Genomic DNA, 18,701 nt, shown 5'->3' on the forward strand with positions numbered 1-18,701 from the left:
GTCCTTATTCTGGGTTGGGTGGGCTCTTTGCTCAGAGCCCTGCGTCCCCAGTCTCAGGTCTGATTGTTGAAGCGACAGTGGAGCTGAGACTTAGTGCCCGTGGTGGCCGGGGAAGGTGGAGGGCGCTGAGGTGTGCCCACTGCCACGTCGTCAGCTCAGGCCACAGTTCCCCAAAGGGAGCATCAGTGTGGCTTTCGGCACTTGGTCTAGATTCCAGCCCTTTGTTTGCCATCTCCTTTTTCCTGCTCACCTACCTGCCTTTTCCCCCCCACTCCGTGTGTCCTGCAGAATGAGATGCTGGAAGAAGGACAAGAGTACGCTGTCATGTTGTATACCTGGAGGAGCTGCTCCCGGGCCATCCCCCAGGTGCCCTGTACCACCATTGCTGCCAACCTTGCCCCCACCCCACAGGCCACACCCCCGTGCCTGCCAGGCCACACCCTCAATCCCACTAGGCCACACCCCTAGCCTACTAGGCCACGCCCTCAACCTTGCCAGCCCACACCCCTGGTCTCTGCCAGGCCACACCCTCAATCCCACTAGGCCACACCCCTGATCTCTGCCAGGCCACACCCCTAGCCTACTAGGCCACACCTGCAATACCACAGGCCACACTCTCCCTCTCCCTACTTCCACAGCCCATCTTGTGGGGGGGCGCCCAGCTTCAGTAAGCCCATTAGTTTCTCCTGGAGCGAAATCTCAGTGCTTGCCCCCCTCCCCCACCCCCTTCCTTCCCAGGTGAAATGTAATGAGCAGCCTAATAGAGTGGAAATTTATGAGAAAACCGTGGAAGTCCTGGAGCCCGAGGTCATGAAACTGATGAATTTTATGTACTTCCAGGTAAGACGGCAAAGTAACTGGAGGAGCTCGGTTTTTAATGGTTAGTTTTCTTTTAACAGGAGAAAATAGAACTGACTAGGGGAGATAACGTTTTCTTTTCAACATTGCCAAGAGAGAAAAATCTCCCTTACTTATCCACATCTGAAAGTGACAACGTCTGTATACCCTGGCTTTGGTTTTTTTGTGTTGGTATCGGGGCTTGAACTCTGGGCCTTACACTCTCACTTGGCTTCTGTGCTCAAGGCCGGTGCTCTACTGCCCCTCTTCTGGCTTTGGGGTGGTTAATTTGATATGAGAGTCTCACTGACTTTTCTTCCCGGACTGGCTTTGAACTACATCCCTTCAGATCTCAGCCTTCTGAGTAGCTGGGATTACAGGCGTGAGCCACCAGCACCTAGGACAGTGTTGCTGAGTGACTTTGCTTGAGATAATCAGCAAATTTGTAAAAGTCTTTTACTTTAGGGACGTAGTTGATTAACATACAAAATAATGGTTCTTACAGAGCAAATGCCTGGAAATTGCTTTATAGACAGTCTCCCTGAGTCGGAAGACAATCCTTGACCCTTGGTGGGGTAGGTTTTTGTTTTGGGCCGGTCCTGGGGCTTGAACTCAGGGCCCGGGTGTTATCCCTTTGCTTTTTCACTCAAGGCTGGTGCTCTACTACTTGGGCCACCCCTCCACTGACTTTTTGCAGCTTAGTTGGAAATAAGAATCTCTCAGACTTTGCAGAGCAGGCTGGCTTTGAGTCGCGACGCTCAGGCCTTAGTCTCCCGAGTAGTCAGGATTACAGGGGTGAGCCAATGGCGCTCGGCAGGGTTGGCATTTTACCAGCGAACAAGCGTGAGTGCAGAGTTGTACCGGAGGCGGGCGTCGGTGCACGGCTGACGGTGTGCCTTCTGCCCCTCCCCTTCCTTCCACTCAGAGAAATGCCATCGAGCGTTTCTGTGGGGAGGTGAGGCGTTTGTGCCACGCGGAAAGGAGGAAGGATTTTGTGTCGGAAGCCTACCTGATCACCCTGGGCAAGTTCATCAACATGTTCGCCGTGTTGGATGAGCTGAAGAACATGAAGTGCAGCGTGAAAAACGACCACTCGGCCTACAAGAGGTGCGCTCCCACGCCGGACGGGAGGCGGTCCTCTCGCCCCTGTTTGACAGTCGTTGGTTGTCAATCGTGGGACTGTGTTAAGTGCCCCCTTCCATGAGAAGATGGACATGGATAAAGGGCAGACCCGGCTTACGCCTGTCATCCTCCCTCCTCGGGGGCCTGAGATCTGAGGATGGCGACTCAAAGCCAGCCAGGGCAGGAACGTCCAGGAGCGGTCCAGGAGCTCCTCCTGCATGTGCCCAGACTCACTTTGAATCTCCATCCTCACACCGCCGCCTCCTAAGTAGCGAGGATTGCCGGCGTGAGCCACTGGTGCCCAGCCACGAGTGTTTTTTCTCTTCCGTCGGTGTGTTTGTGCGTTCTGAGGTGGCTTTTGCTTCCTAGGGCTGCTCAGTTTCTACGCAAAATGGCAGATCCACAGTCCATCCAGGAGTCCCAGAACCTGTCTATGTTCTTGGCCAACCACAACAAGATCACACAAGTAAGGCTTGGCTCTCCCCGCACTGCCCATGCGCTGTGTCTCCCGGGGGCTGGGAGCAGACAGTGACACACGTCTTTCCCTCTGCTTCAGTCCCTGCAGCAGCAGCTCGAGGTGATTTCTGGCTATGAAGAGCTCCTGGCAGACATCGTGAATCTGTGTGTGGACTACTACGAGAACAGGATGTACTTGACGCCTAGTGAGAAACACATGCTTCTCAAAGTACGTGTGTGGGGGGGGACAGCTGGTAGCCTGGAGCAAACACAGCCGTACACAAAGGCTGTACATCATCTTGTGGCCTGGTTGTTCTGCCATCACCAAGTGTTCCTTCATGGTACAATATGGCCGCTGGAGCTCCAGCTATCGTGTCTGCATTTTTAAAAATTCTCATCCTGTTAAGGATACAGACAGCATTTCCACTGCTACACACAACTACACGCTGATCCCAGAAGAAGGTACTTGGGGTCCAGAAGGTCTTGTGTCAAGGGTTCTCTCAGTATTAAGCTGTCTTTAGGCAAAGTTGGGTGACATCCCCATTGTTAAAGGTGTGACTCCTAAGATTTGAACACAGTCGTCCCTTCTTGTCTCTAAGGAATTGGTGCCAGGACTCTGTCCATGGGTGCTCCAGGCCTTTAAATAAAATAGAGTGTGAGCATACGATTTGTGCACATTCTCCCTCCTGCTTCAAATCACCTAGAGTCCTTTGAAGCTCTCATGGCATCCTGTGTAAAGAGCAGTCTATGGTCAGTTGAATGGAAGGAACCCAAAGATAGGGCTGTTGGCTATCTATTACATTAGTAGTAGACTTTCACTCAAGGCTGGCACTCTACCAGTTGAGCCACAGCTCCAGGTCCAGCATTTTACTAGTTAATTGGAGATAAGTGTCTCAGAATCTCCTGCCCTGGCTGGCTTTTAACTGTAGTCCTCAGATTTCAGCCTTCTGAGTAGCTAAGATTATAGGCGTGAGCCACGGGCGCCCAGCTTTATCATATTCCTTATAATTATTATTTTTTTAAATCAGTTTTCAAATTGAGATTTTTCACAAATGTGGATTTTTTTTGTTTGTTTGCTTGCTTATTTTGTTTTCTTTTTCTTTGTTTGCGTCGGTCCTGGGGCTTGAGCTTGAGACTTAGGCACGATCCCTGAGCTTCTTTGGCTCAAAGCTAGAACTCTTACTACTGAGCCACAGCTCCACTTCCAGCTTTTTTGATAATTAGAGATAAGAGTCTTGTAGACTTTCCTGCCTGGGCTGGCTTTGAGCTGTAATCCTCACATCTCAGCCTCCTGAGTAGCTAGGATTACAAGTGTGAGCCCCAGGTGCCTGGTCTTAGGCACTTTTAAAAGGATGAATAAGGGCTGGGAATATGGCCTAGTGGCAAGAGTGCCTGCCTCATATACATGAGGTTCTGGGTTCGATTCCCCAGCACCACATATACAGAAAATGGCCAGAAGTGGCGCTGTGGCTCAAGTGGCAGAGTGCTAGCCTTGAGCAGAAAGAAGCCAGGGATAGTGCTTAGGCCCTGAGTCCAAGCCCCAGGACTGGCAAAAAAAAAAAAAAAAAAAAAAAGGATGAATGACTTGTGGTTTGAAAGTTCTCCACTGTATCAGGGTAAATCTGTGCGGGGAGATTTTACACATCTGCATGTGATCACGTCATCTTGTGGTTTTCAGGTCATGGGATTTGGCCTGTATTTGATGGATGGAAGTGTCAGTAACATTTACAAACTTGATGCCAAGAAGAGAATAAACCTATCCAAAATTGACAAGTATTTTAAGGTGAGTTTTAGGTGTACATGTATGTTTGGTATGTTTTTGTCTGATCTCTACCACGGGGGAAAACGTTTCTACTGGTGTGTGTAGCTTGAATTCTTGCCTTGTGAACCCTGTCACGGTGGTGAAACATGTCAGGACATGCAGAAAGAGGAGGGGACCCCGGGGCTCATTCTCCCATCTGCAAAGGTGGCTGATCTCTGTCTTTCCAGATCTGCCACCATTGATTTTGTAATCCTAGCCACTCAGGAGGCTGAGATCTGAAGATCGCGGTTCAAAGCCAGTCTAGGCAGGAAAGTCCATGAGACTTATCCCTCCAATTAAATACTAGAAAACTGGAAATGGAGCTGTGGCTCAGAGTGCTCAGAAGAGCTCAAGCCCCACAACCAACAAAAGAAAGAAAAAGAAAAGAAATCTCTGTTATTTTCTAGAAGCATTATTCCCTTTCTTTCCTAGGTCTATAGTCCCTCAGGAACTGGTTTCCGTGTATGGTGTGGGGTAGAGATTGACCTTCATGGCATTTTTCCTCATTTGGAAAATATCCAGTTGGCCGTGCTCATTCACTCAGTGCAGACTCCACCTATTGCTCTCTTATTGTGTGCGGCCTTCCTCAGGTTAGGACTGTCTAGGGCTCTGTCCTGGCTCAGTGCATCCTCACGCTAGGCCCACACTGCCTTAACTTATTGCAGTTTCTCAGAGGCGTGCTTATCTTGATGAGAACACCTTCCAGTTTCATCCGTCCGCATGATCTTAGATGGCATCCTTTGGAGATACAATTAGACCTTAGTTTGCTGATTTATACATAAAAGCACGTCCCTCCAGTAGAGTGACTGGGATTCCATTGGACGTACAGGTGCCATCTGGGAGTATAGGTCAGTGGTAGAGCTTTTGCTTGAATACTCTTTCCATCTATTTTATTTTTCCCCATAGTTTATTCTTCTCAAGATGAGCATAGAAATTATTTAGTTTTTTTTTTTTCTGTTCAGTGACTTGCAAGAGGTAGCACTCGATCCAAACTATGCACATTAGTCCTTTTCTTATTACTTACATATTTTGTGACTAAATGTCCACAGTGATCCTATTTTTTGTTTGTTCTTTGAATACAGCAACTCCAAGTTGTTCCACTGTTTGGGGATATGCAAATAGAACTGGCAAGATACATCAAGACCAGCACCCACTATGAGGAAAATAAATCTCGGTAGGAGAATAAACCTGTATAGAGAGCTGTCTACACCATCTATGGGCTGTGACTGACTGAACTAGAGTACTGTCCAAATGACCTACGTTCCAGAACTGGCTATCCAATACTTTTCAATACTACTCAATACTTTCAGTACCTATCCACGTGTCACTATTTATTTACGTTTAAATTCATTGAAACAATCCAGTTAAACTTTCAGTTTCCTTAGGAGAGAAGCCACACTTCAACTATTCAGTGGTAGTCAGGGTTAGTGGATTAGCACAGATTCAGAACATTTCCATGTTCATATTTTACATTTCCATGTAAAATATAGGAAAGGTAAAATATACTCAGTGCTTTATAACAAACCCTGCAAAATATATGCGTATATCTTAACAGTTTTCCAACCTGTATCTAACCAACCTAGGCCTTTCTCTTGTTTTTGTGACATCAAAGGATTTCATAAAAACAAAAACATGGAGACTCGGTGACAGATTTGACAGGGAGGGTGTAGCCCACAAATCTTGAAATGTTTCTTCTCTGACCCTGTATGGACCCTTATGGGTCCGTAGCTCAGTATTACATAGGAGCCTAAACACACAATGCTTTTTGTAAGTCTGCTTTGAGTAATAATATCCACTCTAGAGACGCTGCTATACCATCGGCAGCCTCGCTCCCGTCACCACCCATTAATATGTATTCGTTATTTGCTTTTTTTGGTGCTGGTAGTGGGGCTTGAACTCAAGGCTTGGTGTTCTTGCTTGGCTTTTTCACTCAAGGCTGATGCTCTTACCATTTACAGTAATACTTCTGGCTTCTTGCTGGTTCATTGACAATAAGAGTCTCACAGGTTTTTCTTCTGGCGCTGACTTCAAACCTTGATTCTTAGATCTCGGCCTCCTGAATAGCTAGGGTTAGAAGCATGAGCCAACGGAGCCCAGCTGACAAAATACTTTGTCGGTTGCAGGGCTCGAACTCAGGGCCTGGGCGCTGTCCCTGAGCTCTTTTTCACTCAAGGCTAGCGCTCTACCACTTTAAGCCACCACTGCCACTTTTGGTTTTCTGGTGGTTCATTGGAGGTAAAAAGTCTCACAGACTTTCCTGCCTGGGCTGGCTTCGAACTGTGACCCTAGATCTCAGCCTCCTGAGTAGCTAGGATTACAGGTGTGAGCCACCAGTACCTGGCAACAAAATACTTTTTATTTGTTTTGTTTTGTTTTTTTTGGCCAGTCCTGGGGCTTGGACTCAGGGCCTGAGCACTGTCCCTGGCTTCTTTTTGCTCAAGGCTAGCACTCTGCCACTTGAGCCACAGCGCCACTTCTGGCCATTTTCTGTATATGTGGTGCTGGGGAATCGAATCCAGGGCCTCATGTATATGAGGCAGGCACTCTTGCCACTAGGCCATATCCCCAGCCACAAAATACTTTTTATTATAGGTTCCACGTAGCCCATTGAGTCTTTTTTTTTTCCTCCAATTTCTCAGTACTTTATTTTGATTGCGTGTTGAAATGATGATTTATTTACTTTTTATAAATATAATTTTATTGACACTATTAAGGGGTCACACAGAGGAGTTACAATTCCATCAGTCAGATAACAAGGTCAGTTCTACCTGGACAATATCATCCCTTCCTTTTCTTTCTTCCAGTTTCCCCTCCAACTAACAGCATAAATCCAGAAGTAGAGGTATGGCTCACATAGAAAAGCACCAGCCTTTTCCGTTCTCAGAGCCTTCGCTTTAGAAAACTATCATTCTAGGTATAACGGAGTCCCTCCCCCCCACAAGGGAGGGGATTCCCGGTTCCTCCAAGAGTCCACCACTCAGTCTCCAGCGAAACGATGATAAAAGGATGGATTTATTGGGGAAGTCAAAAGCGAACCGACGGGCCAGGGTCGCAGCCCAGTCTCGGTAGCTAAACTGCGACCGCGACCCCATTGAGTCCTGTAGTACATTTTGCCTGTGCGCAGTGCAGTCTGTAGTTGCTCTCATCCGTGGTTTTGACATCGAATGTTGTATCTCAGTCTAGAGTCGGGAGATTTTTCTCTGTAAAGGAAGAGAGTAAATTTTATTTATTTATTTTTTGGCCGGTCCTGGGGCTTGAACTCAGGGCCTGAGCACTGTCCCTGGCTTCTTTTTGCTCAAGGCTAGCACTCTGCCACTTGAGCCACAGCGCCGCTTCTGGCCGTTTTCTATACATGTGGTGCTGGGGAATCGAACCCAGGGCCTCATGTATACGAGGCAAGCTCTCTTGCCACTAGGCCATATCCCCAGCCCCGAGAGTAAATATTTTAGCGTTGTCTTATGTTCTTTTTGAGGGGAACTTTGCTGTCACCAGTTCTTTATAAGTGTGTAAAGTCTATGGTGTTAGTCTAAGTCCTGTGCACACGGTGCCCGCGGCTGCCCTGGCCTTGGCGCCGCCCACGCGCCGGGCCGGCCTCCCCGTGGGTCACGCAGGCCTCTGCCCTCACCCCAGGTGGACCTGCACATCCTCGAGCAGCAGCCCCCAGTACAACATCTGCGAGCAGATGATCCAGATCCGCGAAGACCACATGCGCTTCATCTCGGAGCTGGCCCGCTACAGCAACAGCGAGGTGCGGGCCGCCATGACGCCCAGAGGGCGGAGCCGAGGGCACCCGGGTCACTTCCCTTACTGTGCCCACAGATACTCACTTTTTGAAGTTGATTTTGAGCCACAGCTCCCCTTCAGCTTTTTTTTTGGTGGCTCATTGGCGATAAGAGTCTCAGGGGCTTTTCTGCCCCGGGCTGGCTTTGAACTGCAATCCTCAGCTCTCAGCCTCCCGAGTAGCTAGAAACGCAAGCCTGGGCTGCTGGCTCCTGGCTTGTGCTTTGCTTTGATTCGGGCAGATCTGAAGGGGTAGCTGGTGGTGTTCGGGGTTGGTATTTCCCTATTGACTCGGGATCACCACTATGTGTTCATGGGCTCGTGGGCTCAGTTGTAAGTCTTTCGTGAAGAATCTGTTCAGGGGACGAGGCCATTAGCCTGGTGCTAGCCTGCTTGCCCGCCATGTGAGATGCCTTAGGATCTATCTGTCTTCTGTACTATGGGGATAAAAGGCACGGCAGTGCATTCCTGTAATACTGGCACTCAGCAGGCGGAAGCAGGAGAATCGTGAGTTGCTGGACGCCCGCCTGGGCGACAAAATGAGCCCTTTTATCAAACCAAACAAAATCTGTTGAGATCCTAGGCCCATTTTTGGACCTTTTGCCCCCCTGTGGCTTTGGGAGGATGGGTTGCTGGAGTGGCTGGGTGGTCCCCTCCACTGGCGGTTTTGCTCCTGATGCTCACGCCTGTGCGCCTAGGTGGTCACAGGATCCGGCCGGCAGGAGGCCCTGAAGACGGACGCCGAGTACCGGAAGCTCTTCGACCTGGCTCTGCAGGGCCTGCAGCTGCTGTCCCAGTGGAGCGCTCACGTCATGGAAGTGGTAGGTGCCGCGCCAGGTGGTTTGGGGGGAACTCAAGGGACTAAATGTGCAGACAGTTTCCGGTTCCGGTTAGAAGTGCTTGTCGGCTGGGAACGTGGCTCAGCGGTAGAGAGCTCGCCTGGCATGCGTGGAGCCCTGGGTTCAATTCCTCAGCGCCGCATACACAGAAAAATCCGGAAGCGGCCCTGTGGCTCAAGTGGTAGAGCGCTAGCCTTGAGCAAAAAGGAAGCTCAGGGACAGTGCCCAGGCCCTGAGTTCAAGCCCCAGGACTGGCAATAAATGAATGAATGAATGAATAAATAAACAATAAATGTACTTGTCTTCTAGAATCCACCCAAAAATTAGCTAAATGATAGAGCTTTTTTTTTGGCACATTAATAATATCTTTTGATGCTAGATATATTCATGGAATATAAAGTTTTTAGGAAATACTTGGAAGACCATATGATGAGCTCAAAAGCCTTTTCCCTTCTGTGTGGAATGTCTCTCTCCTCGCTCTGTCCACACCAGTATTCGTGGAAACTTGTTCACCCAACGGACAAGTACTCCAACAAGGACTGCCCGGACAACGCCGAAGAGTACGAGCGAGCTACGCGCTACAACTACACGAGCGAGGAGAAGTTTGCCCTGGTGGAGGTGAGGACCCGCGTCTCCCTTCTCCCACCTGAGTGACTTGGGCCTCACGGTCTCCTCTTTGCTTGGTTGGGTCTGTGCCGACAGCCTCCTGGGTGCAGATCCCCAGCGCCTTCATTAACGGCAGCGAGGGCTTGGGTTAGAAATGCAAGGGGAATGAATTGGACGCGGGCCCTGCAGGTGAGCGGAGAGCTTCTCCAGAGGTGCTGGGTGTTGTCTAGCCGTGGTGACTGCCAGCTCTGCTTTCATACTTTGTGTCTCCACTCTGCACTGCCTTCCTCCACCTGTCCTTGGACAAGCGTTCTCAAGTCTAGGAACAAGCATTTATTTAGTTGATAGTTGTACTTTTCCTTTTTTTCTGGTTGGGAGGCTTGAACTCGGGACTTGGGCACTGTCCATGAACTTTTTTTTTTTTAAGCTCAAAACTAGTTCTCTACCACTTGAGCCACACTCTTAACTTCCAGCTTTTTGTGCTTAATTAGAAATAAGAGTCTCATGGATTTGCCTGCATGGGCAGGCTTGGAACGGTGATCCTCAGATCTCAGCCTCCTGAGTAGCTAGGAGTTTAGACATGAGCCACCAGCGCCTGGCTATCTTTTGCACGTTCTGAGGTCCTGAGAGTATTGTTCACTGTCCTCTAGGTGTTTTACTCTGCTGTATCCATGGCCTGAAGTCTCAGGCATAGGCAAACCACTCTGTCATTCAGAATGTCTGCATAGCCGAGCCCTGTGAGTTTGTAGAAGCAGGACAAGGGTCAGTCCTGAGGGGAGGCCTTTCTTGGCAATGCAGGGTGTGGTCATTTCAGGCCTACCTGAGTTAACTCTTTCCCATACAAGGATCCAACTGGATTCGTTTGCTTGAGGATATCCAGTTGTCCCAGCTCTCTTGGTTGAAATGAGAATTTTTCCCATCGAAGTGTTTAGCATCCTGCTAAAGCCTGGCACCAGTGGCCTCACGCCTGTCATTCTTACAACTCAGGAGGCTGAGATCTGAGGATCCTAGTTCAAAGCCATCATCTCCAATTAACCCACAAAAAGCCAGGAGTGGCGCTGTGGAGCTAAGGCTGGTACCAGCCTTGAATAGAAACACTCAAGAGACAGTGCCAGGCCCTGAGGTTGGGTCCCGGCACGCAGACACGCCTGCCGGCACCCCCATGTACACACACACACACACACACACACACACACACACGCACCCCACATCTTTGGACTGTGCATGTGAGAGCTTATTTCTACACCCCTAATTCTAGCCCACAGACAGAATAACTGTCCTAAAATGATATCTTGTCATAATCTAAAATTTTGAACTGTGGTAAATTTCCCTTTTTCATTGTTAATCTAATAATCCATCTTGTTTAATTGGTTAATACTGCCAGGCATTTGTCGGCCTTTTATTTATTAATTAAACAGCTTTTGTCTTATTAATTCAAATATTCAGGGCGGGGGATATGGCCTAGTGGCAAGAGTGCTTGCCTCATATACTTGAAGCCCTGGGTTCGATTCCCTGGCACCACATATATGGAAAACGGCCAGAAGTGGTGCTATGGCTCAAGTGACAGAGGGCTAGCCTTGAGCAAAAAGAAACCAGGGACAGTGCTCAGGCCCTGAGTCCAAGCTCCAGGACTGGCAAAAAAAAAGAATATCAAATATTCATATACTTGTTTCTCTCTTTTAGGTGTTTCATTTTGTGTTTTTTGTTTTTGAAAAGGCGTGATGAATGTTGGATGGGGGATTACTTTCAGCCTTTTAGGTTACTTATGCATTTATCTGAAGCTGTAGTTTCACCTTTTAGCCTTCTCCTTTCTCTGCTTCTGAATTATGTAGTGTTTTCACTTTCCTTCAAGCAGTCTCCCCATTTGCTTGTCTTAAACAGGTGTTAACTTTTTTTGCCCTTTCGGTTTTGATTACAAAAGCAAAATAAAGTTGCCAGGCAATTCTGCAGAGGAAACACACCAAAACCCCACCCACTAGGGATAGCTCACACCCCTAATCCGCTACGTAGGAGGCTGAGATCCGGCAATCCAAGGCCAGCCTGGGCAGGAACATCCTTGAGTCTCTTATCTCCTATGAACCACCAGAAAACTCAAAGTGGGAGAGCACTAGCCTTGAGCAAAAAAAAGTTCAGGGACAGCGCCCAGGCCCTGAGTTCAGGCCCACAACCACCACCACCAACAACAACCACAAAAATCAAGCGTAACAACAGAAAAACCTCACACCAGGAGGTCCTGAGACAGGCTCAGACCTAAAGCAGCTCGCTGCACTTGCTTCCAGGCATATTTATTCAGAGCACCATTATTGTTGAACAAGTGGAATTTTGGCTGCGGGCCTTTTGTCATATTCTGTGTGACGCTGACTTTCCAGCTGCCTTCTTAAGTCTTCTCTCCCTCTGAATCCTTGGGGGGGGGGGGGGGGGGTGGAGCTGTGTCCTGCTTGAGTCAGATGCATCTGATGAGACCAGATGTTGGCTCATGCAGACAGGGCTGGAGTACTAGGGCAGCCAGCCAGATGCATTGTGGGAAGAAGGTGACAGCCTGCCGAGCAAGGAAGGGCAGTCTCTCGTTTCCTTCCCCCCTCCCCACCGAAAGCCATGTCCTTGCAGGTGATCGCCATGATTAAAGGCCTGCAGGTGCTGATGGGCAGGATGGAGAGCGTGTTCAACCACGCCATCCGGCACACCGTTTATGCGGCCCTGCAAGACTTCTCCCAGGTGACCCTCAGGGAGCCACTGAGGCAGGCCATCAAGAAGAAGAAGAATGTCATCCAGAGGTCAGCCTCCCACACACTCAGCGGGTGGAGTAATAGTAATAATCTTCAAAGGAAGTTCAGCTCAGCCAGTAGGGGTGTTAACATTTTCCCAGGTAGCTCTTGGCGATGCTCCCCAATCCCAAGGCACATCAACAGATATACACGGATCGGTGGGGTTCACTCAGTAACCTGGATAACCAAATAATTAATAACGAAACACTTAAGGCATCAACCAGCTGCCAGTGATCTGGACCCTATTCTCTCGTAATATGAGTCTCTAGTGACCGGCTTGAAGCAGTTTTGTGGGAAAGAATTTTTCTCTGATGGGATGGATTGTAAATGAACACAGTAGAAATTAGGTTTTTGTACCAAATAGGAAGTAGTCCGAAGCCAGGGCCTAATGAAAGAAGCTTTTCACTGATGCGAGTGTGGGGGAGGGGGACAGGCTGAGAAGTCCATTGAGTTGCCAGCCCGGTTTTTTTTGTTTGTTTGTTTTTGTGGAAAGCAAAAATATGACTCAGGACTGGGCCTCTCACTCCTCTGGTTCCTCCTCTCACTTCGGCTGCCTCCTCTGTCCCAAGACCTGATTGTGCAGCTTCACGTTGGACCTCAAGTGTGAGCCCCAGGGCAGTAGAAGAGGTCATGGGCATCTTGGGATGGAGGAATGGAGATCTTGTTGGATAAGGACGGACCGTAGCAGAGAGACTTAAAAAAAATAATAATAATAATGGCCTCCTTAGGGCTTTCTGGTGACTGTACATTTCACCAGGACTGATGGACTGGATGGACTCACATCCTCTCCCTTTGAGTCTGAAGGACTTGTGGGGTAATTGTGACTGACAGAGAAGCCTAAACCACTTTCAGGGTGAGGTCAGAAAAGGAGCTGCAAGCCGTGCCTGTAAATCCTAGCTACTCAGGAGGCTGAGATCGGAGGATCACAGTTCATACCCTGCCCGGGCAGGAAAATCCCTAAGACTCTTTAAGTTACTACCAAAAAACCGGAAGTGGTGCTGTGGCTGAAAGTGGTAATGGAGGGCTAGCCTTGAGTGAAGAGCTCAGGGATAGTGCCCAGGCCCTGAGCCGAGTCCCATGACTGACAAAACGAATCTAAGTCTGGGTCTATGCAACCTGTGTACCTTAAGTCCCCTGTCAGGGATTGGGCTTCAGAATAACTCCAGGCCCTGCTTCAGCCCAATCCTCGATCCTATAATGGATTTCTGGAGCCAGGAGCTTCTCTGAGTGAGAACCAGCAGGACCTTAGCCAGTCACCCTTCCTAGCTTGGCTTTACAGCCAACAGGGGGCGCCATGCCTCACACCTGATGAGAGCCCCAGGAAAACTAGACCTTGCCCCATCATGGCCCCTAGAAGGAGCCCGAGCTCCCTGAGGCAGAATCCAACCCCGATCCTCAGCACCGCGGTGTAACTTCTCAGCCCGTCTCCACACACCGTGCCCCTCACACCAGCCTCCTCTAAGCCAGCTCTCCGCTAACCCCGTCGCCTGGGGTGGCCCCTAAGAGGCGAGCAAGCAACCCTGGAGAAATGCCAAGAGTCCCGACGTCCTGAGATATACTAGATGCCAGGCTCGAGGCTCTACAACCTCCCAGGCATCCGGGACAGGGCACTTGGCAAGAGAAAAAGAATTAAAAAAAAAAACACTTGTTTTAGATCGCCTCTCACAGAGTCACCTTCCCAGTGAGTCCGTCCTCCGTGGCGTGGGTGACGTCTCATTGCCGTAGGAACGCAGGACCAATCAGCTGCGGGCAGATGGCACTGCGCCCGGGGTGGGCGTCTGCCTGCTATCTTCCCCCTGCCCCCCCCCCACCACCTGCTGTGCGTTCAGGAAGCAAGGACACTGCTTTCGGGCTTCAGCTTAGTCACATCTTCTGCGAATAGTCACGTTTCCAAGAATACAGTCTTGGGCTCTCAATTTCAGGTTGAAATGGATCATTTTCACGTCTCTCCACCGCCCCCAGAACACATTATTTGCGCTTTGTTACTGGCTGTTCCGAGAGCCTGTGAGTCAGGAGAGGAGACGTCTATGGGGCAAACCCCCCCCACCCTCCCCCCCCCCAACTCGATGGTTCTCTTCAGCGTCTTGCAGGCCATCAGGAAGACCGTGTGTGACTGGGAGACGGGACATGAGCCCTTCAATGACCCGGCCCTGCGGGGTGAGAAGGACCCCAAGAGTGGCTTTGACATCAAAGTGCCACGCCGTGCCGTGGGACCCTCCAGCACACAGGTTCTCGTGCCTTTCCCCTCCAACCTGGGCTGGGGTCGGGGTTGGGGGGGTGGGCAGGGTAGACCAATCCCAGACCGATCCCATTCTGCCGTGGCTTGGCTGCTACACCCCTCGTGCCCTCCCAAGCACACCTGGGACACGGGTGGAGACGCCCCTGTGATTCTCTCTGATTGGTCCATTGACCTTCAGAAATGGATCGTCTCCATTGCGGTTCCCGCTCGCCCAAGATAGCAGGTGAACACCTGTGCTTGCTGTGCACCTGGTGTTCGTGGACGGGCGTTTAGGATGTACTGGCGTCGTTTTCACGTCGGATCTACAGACGAGAGCCTTCCTGCTGGGGTAGCCGTAGGAGGTGTGCCGCCTTGCTCTCTCGTGTCATGGCCTGAAGCCGCCTTTGCTGTCTTCTCTCTTAATATGTCCAGCCTTCCTTGAAGTGCTTCTCCCTGACTCTTTAATTCTTGATTTAATATGCCCCTCTACTCCCCCCCCCCGTCCTTTCTGGGACCTGATATAGTTTACTCATCTCTTTACTGAAGGCTTTGTAACCTCTTCGGTCAGTTTTCCAGCAAGTTAACCAGTAAAGCATGTGGCTGGCTCTGTATGGAACCTGGTGGATGTCAGGAGGAAGGCACCTGGCCCCTCCTCAGGGGACCACACCCCCAGGGGGCGTCGCCCTTTCCCAACTCTGTCCCGTGCACCCGTCCCCGTGTCTCCCCACCCAGGCATGCATGTCATGTGACTAACGGCTTTCTCCCACCTCTCCCTCCCTGTCTGTCTGTCTGTCTGTGTCTAGCTCTACCTGGTGCGCACCATGGCGGAGTCCTTGAGCTCTGCCGAGCTGCTCAGGCAGCTCAAGTCTCTGGGCATGGAAAGGCTCTTGCATGTGGTAAACGCGTTTCTGAGGCAGTCCTACACCTATCCACCTCTTTTAACCTTTAGTGGTAAGACATCCTTTTGTTTTTCTGCTTGATGTTCGTGACACGGAGGTGAACTGCTCCGCTACGTGTTGTTCTCTTTTCCCTCCCAAGAAGCAGCAGCCTAGCCACTTAGACCCCGCCCGCCTCTCCCTGGCGCTCCGTGTGTGGGGAGCGGTCAGGACGTAGCGGAGCAGCCCTCCCCGCGTGGGTTACCTGAGGTCGGCATCACTAATGTACCCTGTGTATTTTCTCCCCGCTGATGTTTTTCCTTGGATAATCCAGCTGTACATGGTGAGAACTATGCTAGAGTCCCTCATTGCAGACAAAAGTGGTTCCAAGAAAACCTTGAGAAGTAGCCTTGAGGGGCCCACCATATTGGACATAGAAAAGTTCCATCGCGAGTCATTCTTCTACACCCACTTGATAAATTTCAGTGGTAAGAGACAGTGCTGAACCGGAGTCTGGCTGGGCATGTTCTAACACTGCTAACACCACGTAGGATGCTTCTGCCTGACCATTCCTTGCCCCAGTCCTTGCGGGCCACCCCTACGGTGACCTGTCCTAACCTTTGTGGTGGTGGCCAGAGGTCCTGAGACTCCTTCCGATGCTCTGTCCTTGACCTCTGTGGGACTTGGCCCACAGGACGAGGACCATGGGGCTGTGGCCTCTAGCCTTGTAGCCTGGATAGAGAGTCTTCCATTCCACGCGGGGTCCAGGCAAATGAACAAAACTCATCATCCGAGCATATGATATACATATGCACATATGTATATTAGAAACAGCGCCCCCCACAGGCAAGATGTGGAAGTGGCAGAGTGCCCTGACTCAAGCGAGTCACCTTGACCTGGCACTGGTGGGTGTGGTCGGCCTGGGGTCTCCTTAAGCCATGGGGAACGCTTTGCTCAGAGCTGGCCGCCCTCTGTGCCCTGGCTGGGGTGCGGAAGGTATCGGCCATTCGTTCCAAGAAAGGACAGAACCTTCTATTGTGGTTTTCTGGTTTTGTTTCTTCTATCTTTTGTTTTGCATTAGCCTAACCCCTCCCTCCCACCCACCCACCCTTGAGTTTACATTCAATACTGCATCCAAGACATTGGTGTTTTTCTCAGGAAAATCAAGTACAAGTTGAGTATCCCTTGTCGGTATTGGTTGGGAAGTGTTTCCTACTGGGGATAATTTTGGAATATTTGCATGCAGGTCATGGGAGATCTTGGGGTGGGATCCACGGACTAAATACACATAGAGCGAAGGTAGTTTTATAAAGTCATGCACTGTCTAACAGCATCCCAATCTCAGCACCTTCCTGATTGGGATCCTATAATATAAATTATAATTATCCTAGCTGGTGAGCACCTATGTTTCTAGTGTGGCCTTCCTGTTGAGCCTCGTGAGACTATACAGCTTTGTTTTCTTTGTATTGTTTTGTTTTCTGCTGGTCCTGGGGCTTGAACTCAGGGCCTGGGCCACTGTCCCTGAGGTTTTCTGCTCGCTAGCACATTCTACCACTTGAGCCACACTTCCACTTCTGGCTCTTTGGTGGTTAACTGGAGATAAGCATTTCACGGACTTGGCTGCCCGGGCTGGCTGCTTTGAACTGTGGTCCTCAGAGCTCAGCCTCCTGAGGAGCCTAGGTTACAGGCCTGAGCCAGTGGGGCCCAGATGATGCAGTATTCTTTGGGAACATGCATTTTGACCTAAGACATCACATAAGATCATGCTTGGAATGCTCTACTTATAGTGTAAGTTAGAGCATTAAAAACTTTCATACTTAGTTCAAGTCTGTAATACTACTCTGGGAGGCACTTATTGGGGAATCACAGTTTGAGGCCAACCCAGACACCCCAAAAATATTTGAAAGACTCCATCTTTTTTTCTTCTTCTTTCTTTTTTTTTTTTTTTTTGTCGGTCACGGGGCCTGAACTCCAGGCCTGGGCGCTGTCCCTGAGCTTTTTCGATCAAGGCTAGAGCTCTACCACTTGGAGCCACAGCGCCATTTCCAGTTTTCGGGTGGTTAATTGGAAATAAGACTCTTACAGGCTTTTCTGCCCTGGCTGGCGTTGAATCGCTATCCTCAGATCACAGCCTCCTGAGTAGCGAGGATGGCAGGTGTGAGCCTCCAGCGCCTAGCTCAGACTCCATCACTTAACTGCATCTTTCAAAGGCTCGGTAGCAATCACCTGCCATCTCAGCAACTCATGAAGCACCCATAAGGGGATTGTCGTCCGAACCAGCCTGTACGTAAAGTGACCCTGTCTCGAAATAAACCAGCACGGAGCTGGTAGAGTAGCTCAGCGGTGGATTAGAATGCCTGCTTTAGTAAGCCCAAGGCCCCGAGTTCAACCCTCAGTACTGACAAAAAAAAAACAAAAAGAGGTTTCAGATGAAGGATACTCAATCTTAGTCTTGTTTTCACTCGTCCTTTCCCACCACCCCCATCCTGCTAAGGAAGGTTGAGGGGGTCCCTGCTGGTGGGCGGGCACTGGCTGCTTAGAATACACAGGGCCCGCCCACATGGCTGCACGCGTAGCCACGCCCATCGGATCCTGTCCGTCCTGTGAGGCACCGGGAGGCCCCTTCCCGCTCATGTCCACGCTGCATGGCTCACCGCGGATCACGGAGGAGCCCGGGCCCTGCACACATGCTCCCCCCGCCCCCCCCCCCATAGCCTCCTCAGTGCTGAATCCTTCACCTTCGTCTGTGTGTGGAAAATGATACGATGTCCTTTGCACCCTTCAAGAAACATTGCACCAGTGCTGTGACCTCTCCCAGCTGTGGTTCCGGGAATTCTTCCTGGAGCTCACCATGGGCAGAAGGATCCAGTTCCCCATCGAGATGTCCATGCCGTGGATTCTGACAGACCACATCCTGGAGACCAAGGAGGCATCCATGATGGAGTGAGTGACTGGTGGGGGGGGGGTCCCCGGTGGGTGGGCAGGTGGCATGTGAGCAGCCAGGCTGGGGCTCTCCACGGTCCTCCATGATGTGAAAACTGGAATCGCTGCGTCCTCATGTATATAAGGAAGGATTCTTCTTTAACCGGGCGCCAGTGGCTCACCCGAGAACCCTAGCTACTCAGGAGGCCGAGATGTGAGGATCACGGTTCGACCCCCATCAGGGCGGGAAAGCTCATGAGACTCTTACCTCCAGCTAACTAATTACCACAAAGCTGGAAGTGGAGCCGTGGCTCGGGTGGTGGAGCGGCAGCCTTGAGCACACAAAAGCCCAGCGACAATGCCCAGGCCCTGAGTCCAAGCGCCAGGACTGGCACACACAAGCACACACTCGTGTACACACACACACACACACACAAAGAGGTCATGTTCAAATACCGATTGAACGTGTCCTCCTCACCA

At 50.4% G+C, this 18,701-nt stretch overlaps 1 protein-coding gene across 2 annotated transcripts in view; it reads left to right on the forward strand.

The window, feature by feature from the left end:
- The window catches only part of Cyfip1 (cytoplasmic FMR1 interacting protein 1), a 57,278-nt gene that overhangs the window by 16,592 nt on the left and 21,985 nt on the right, over positions 1 to 18,701 (forward strand). Inside the window, exons 4-17 of one of the 2 annotated variants that reach the window (XM_048329562.1) lie at positions 289 to 366; positions 739 to 840; positions 1,763 to 1,944; positions 2,329 to 2,425; positions 2,516 to 2,644; positions 4,094 to 4,198; positions 5,299 to 5,390; positions 7,847 to 7,964; positions 8,695 to 8,817; positions 9,328 to 9,453; positions 12,049 to 12,215; positions 14,287 to 14,434; positions 15,228 to 15,375; positions 18,086 to 18,242. In XM_048329562.1, coding sequence (XP_048185519.1) covers positions 289 to 366; positions 739 to 840; positions 1,763 to 1,944; positions 2,329 to 2,425; positions 2,516 to 2,644; positions 4,094 to 4,198; positions 5,299 to 5,390; positions 7,847 to 7,964; positions 8,695 to 8,817; positions 9,328 to 9,453; positions 12,049 to 12,215; positions 14,287 to 14,434; positions 15,228 to 15,375; positions 18,086 to 18,242 — 1,772 coding nt within the window. Of the gene's footprint in view, positions 1 to 288; positions 367 to 738; positions 841 to 1,762; positions 1,945 to 2,328; positions 2,426 to 2,515; positions 2,645 to 4,093; positions 4,199 to 5,298; positions 5,391 to 7,846; positions 7,965 to 8,694; positions 8,818 to 9,327; positions 9,454 to 12,048; positions 12,216 to 14,286; positions 14,435 to 15,227; positions 15,376 to 15,633; positions 15,788 to 18,085; positions 18,243 to 18,701 lie in introns of both variants that reach the window. The other variant, XM_048329561.1, reaches the window with a different exon arrangement.

This window comes from Perognathus longimembris, chromosome 20 (genome assembly GCF_023159225.1).
Source record: "Perognathus longimembris pacificus isolate PPM17 chromosome 20, ASM2315922v1, whole genome shotgun sequence".
NCBI classification, from domain to species: Eukaryota; Metazoa; Chordata; class Mammalia; order Rodentia; family Heteromyidae; genus Perognathus; species Perognathus longimembris.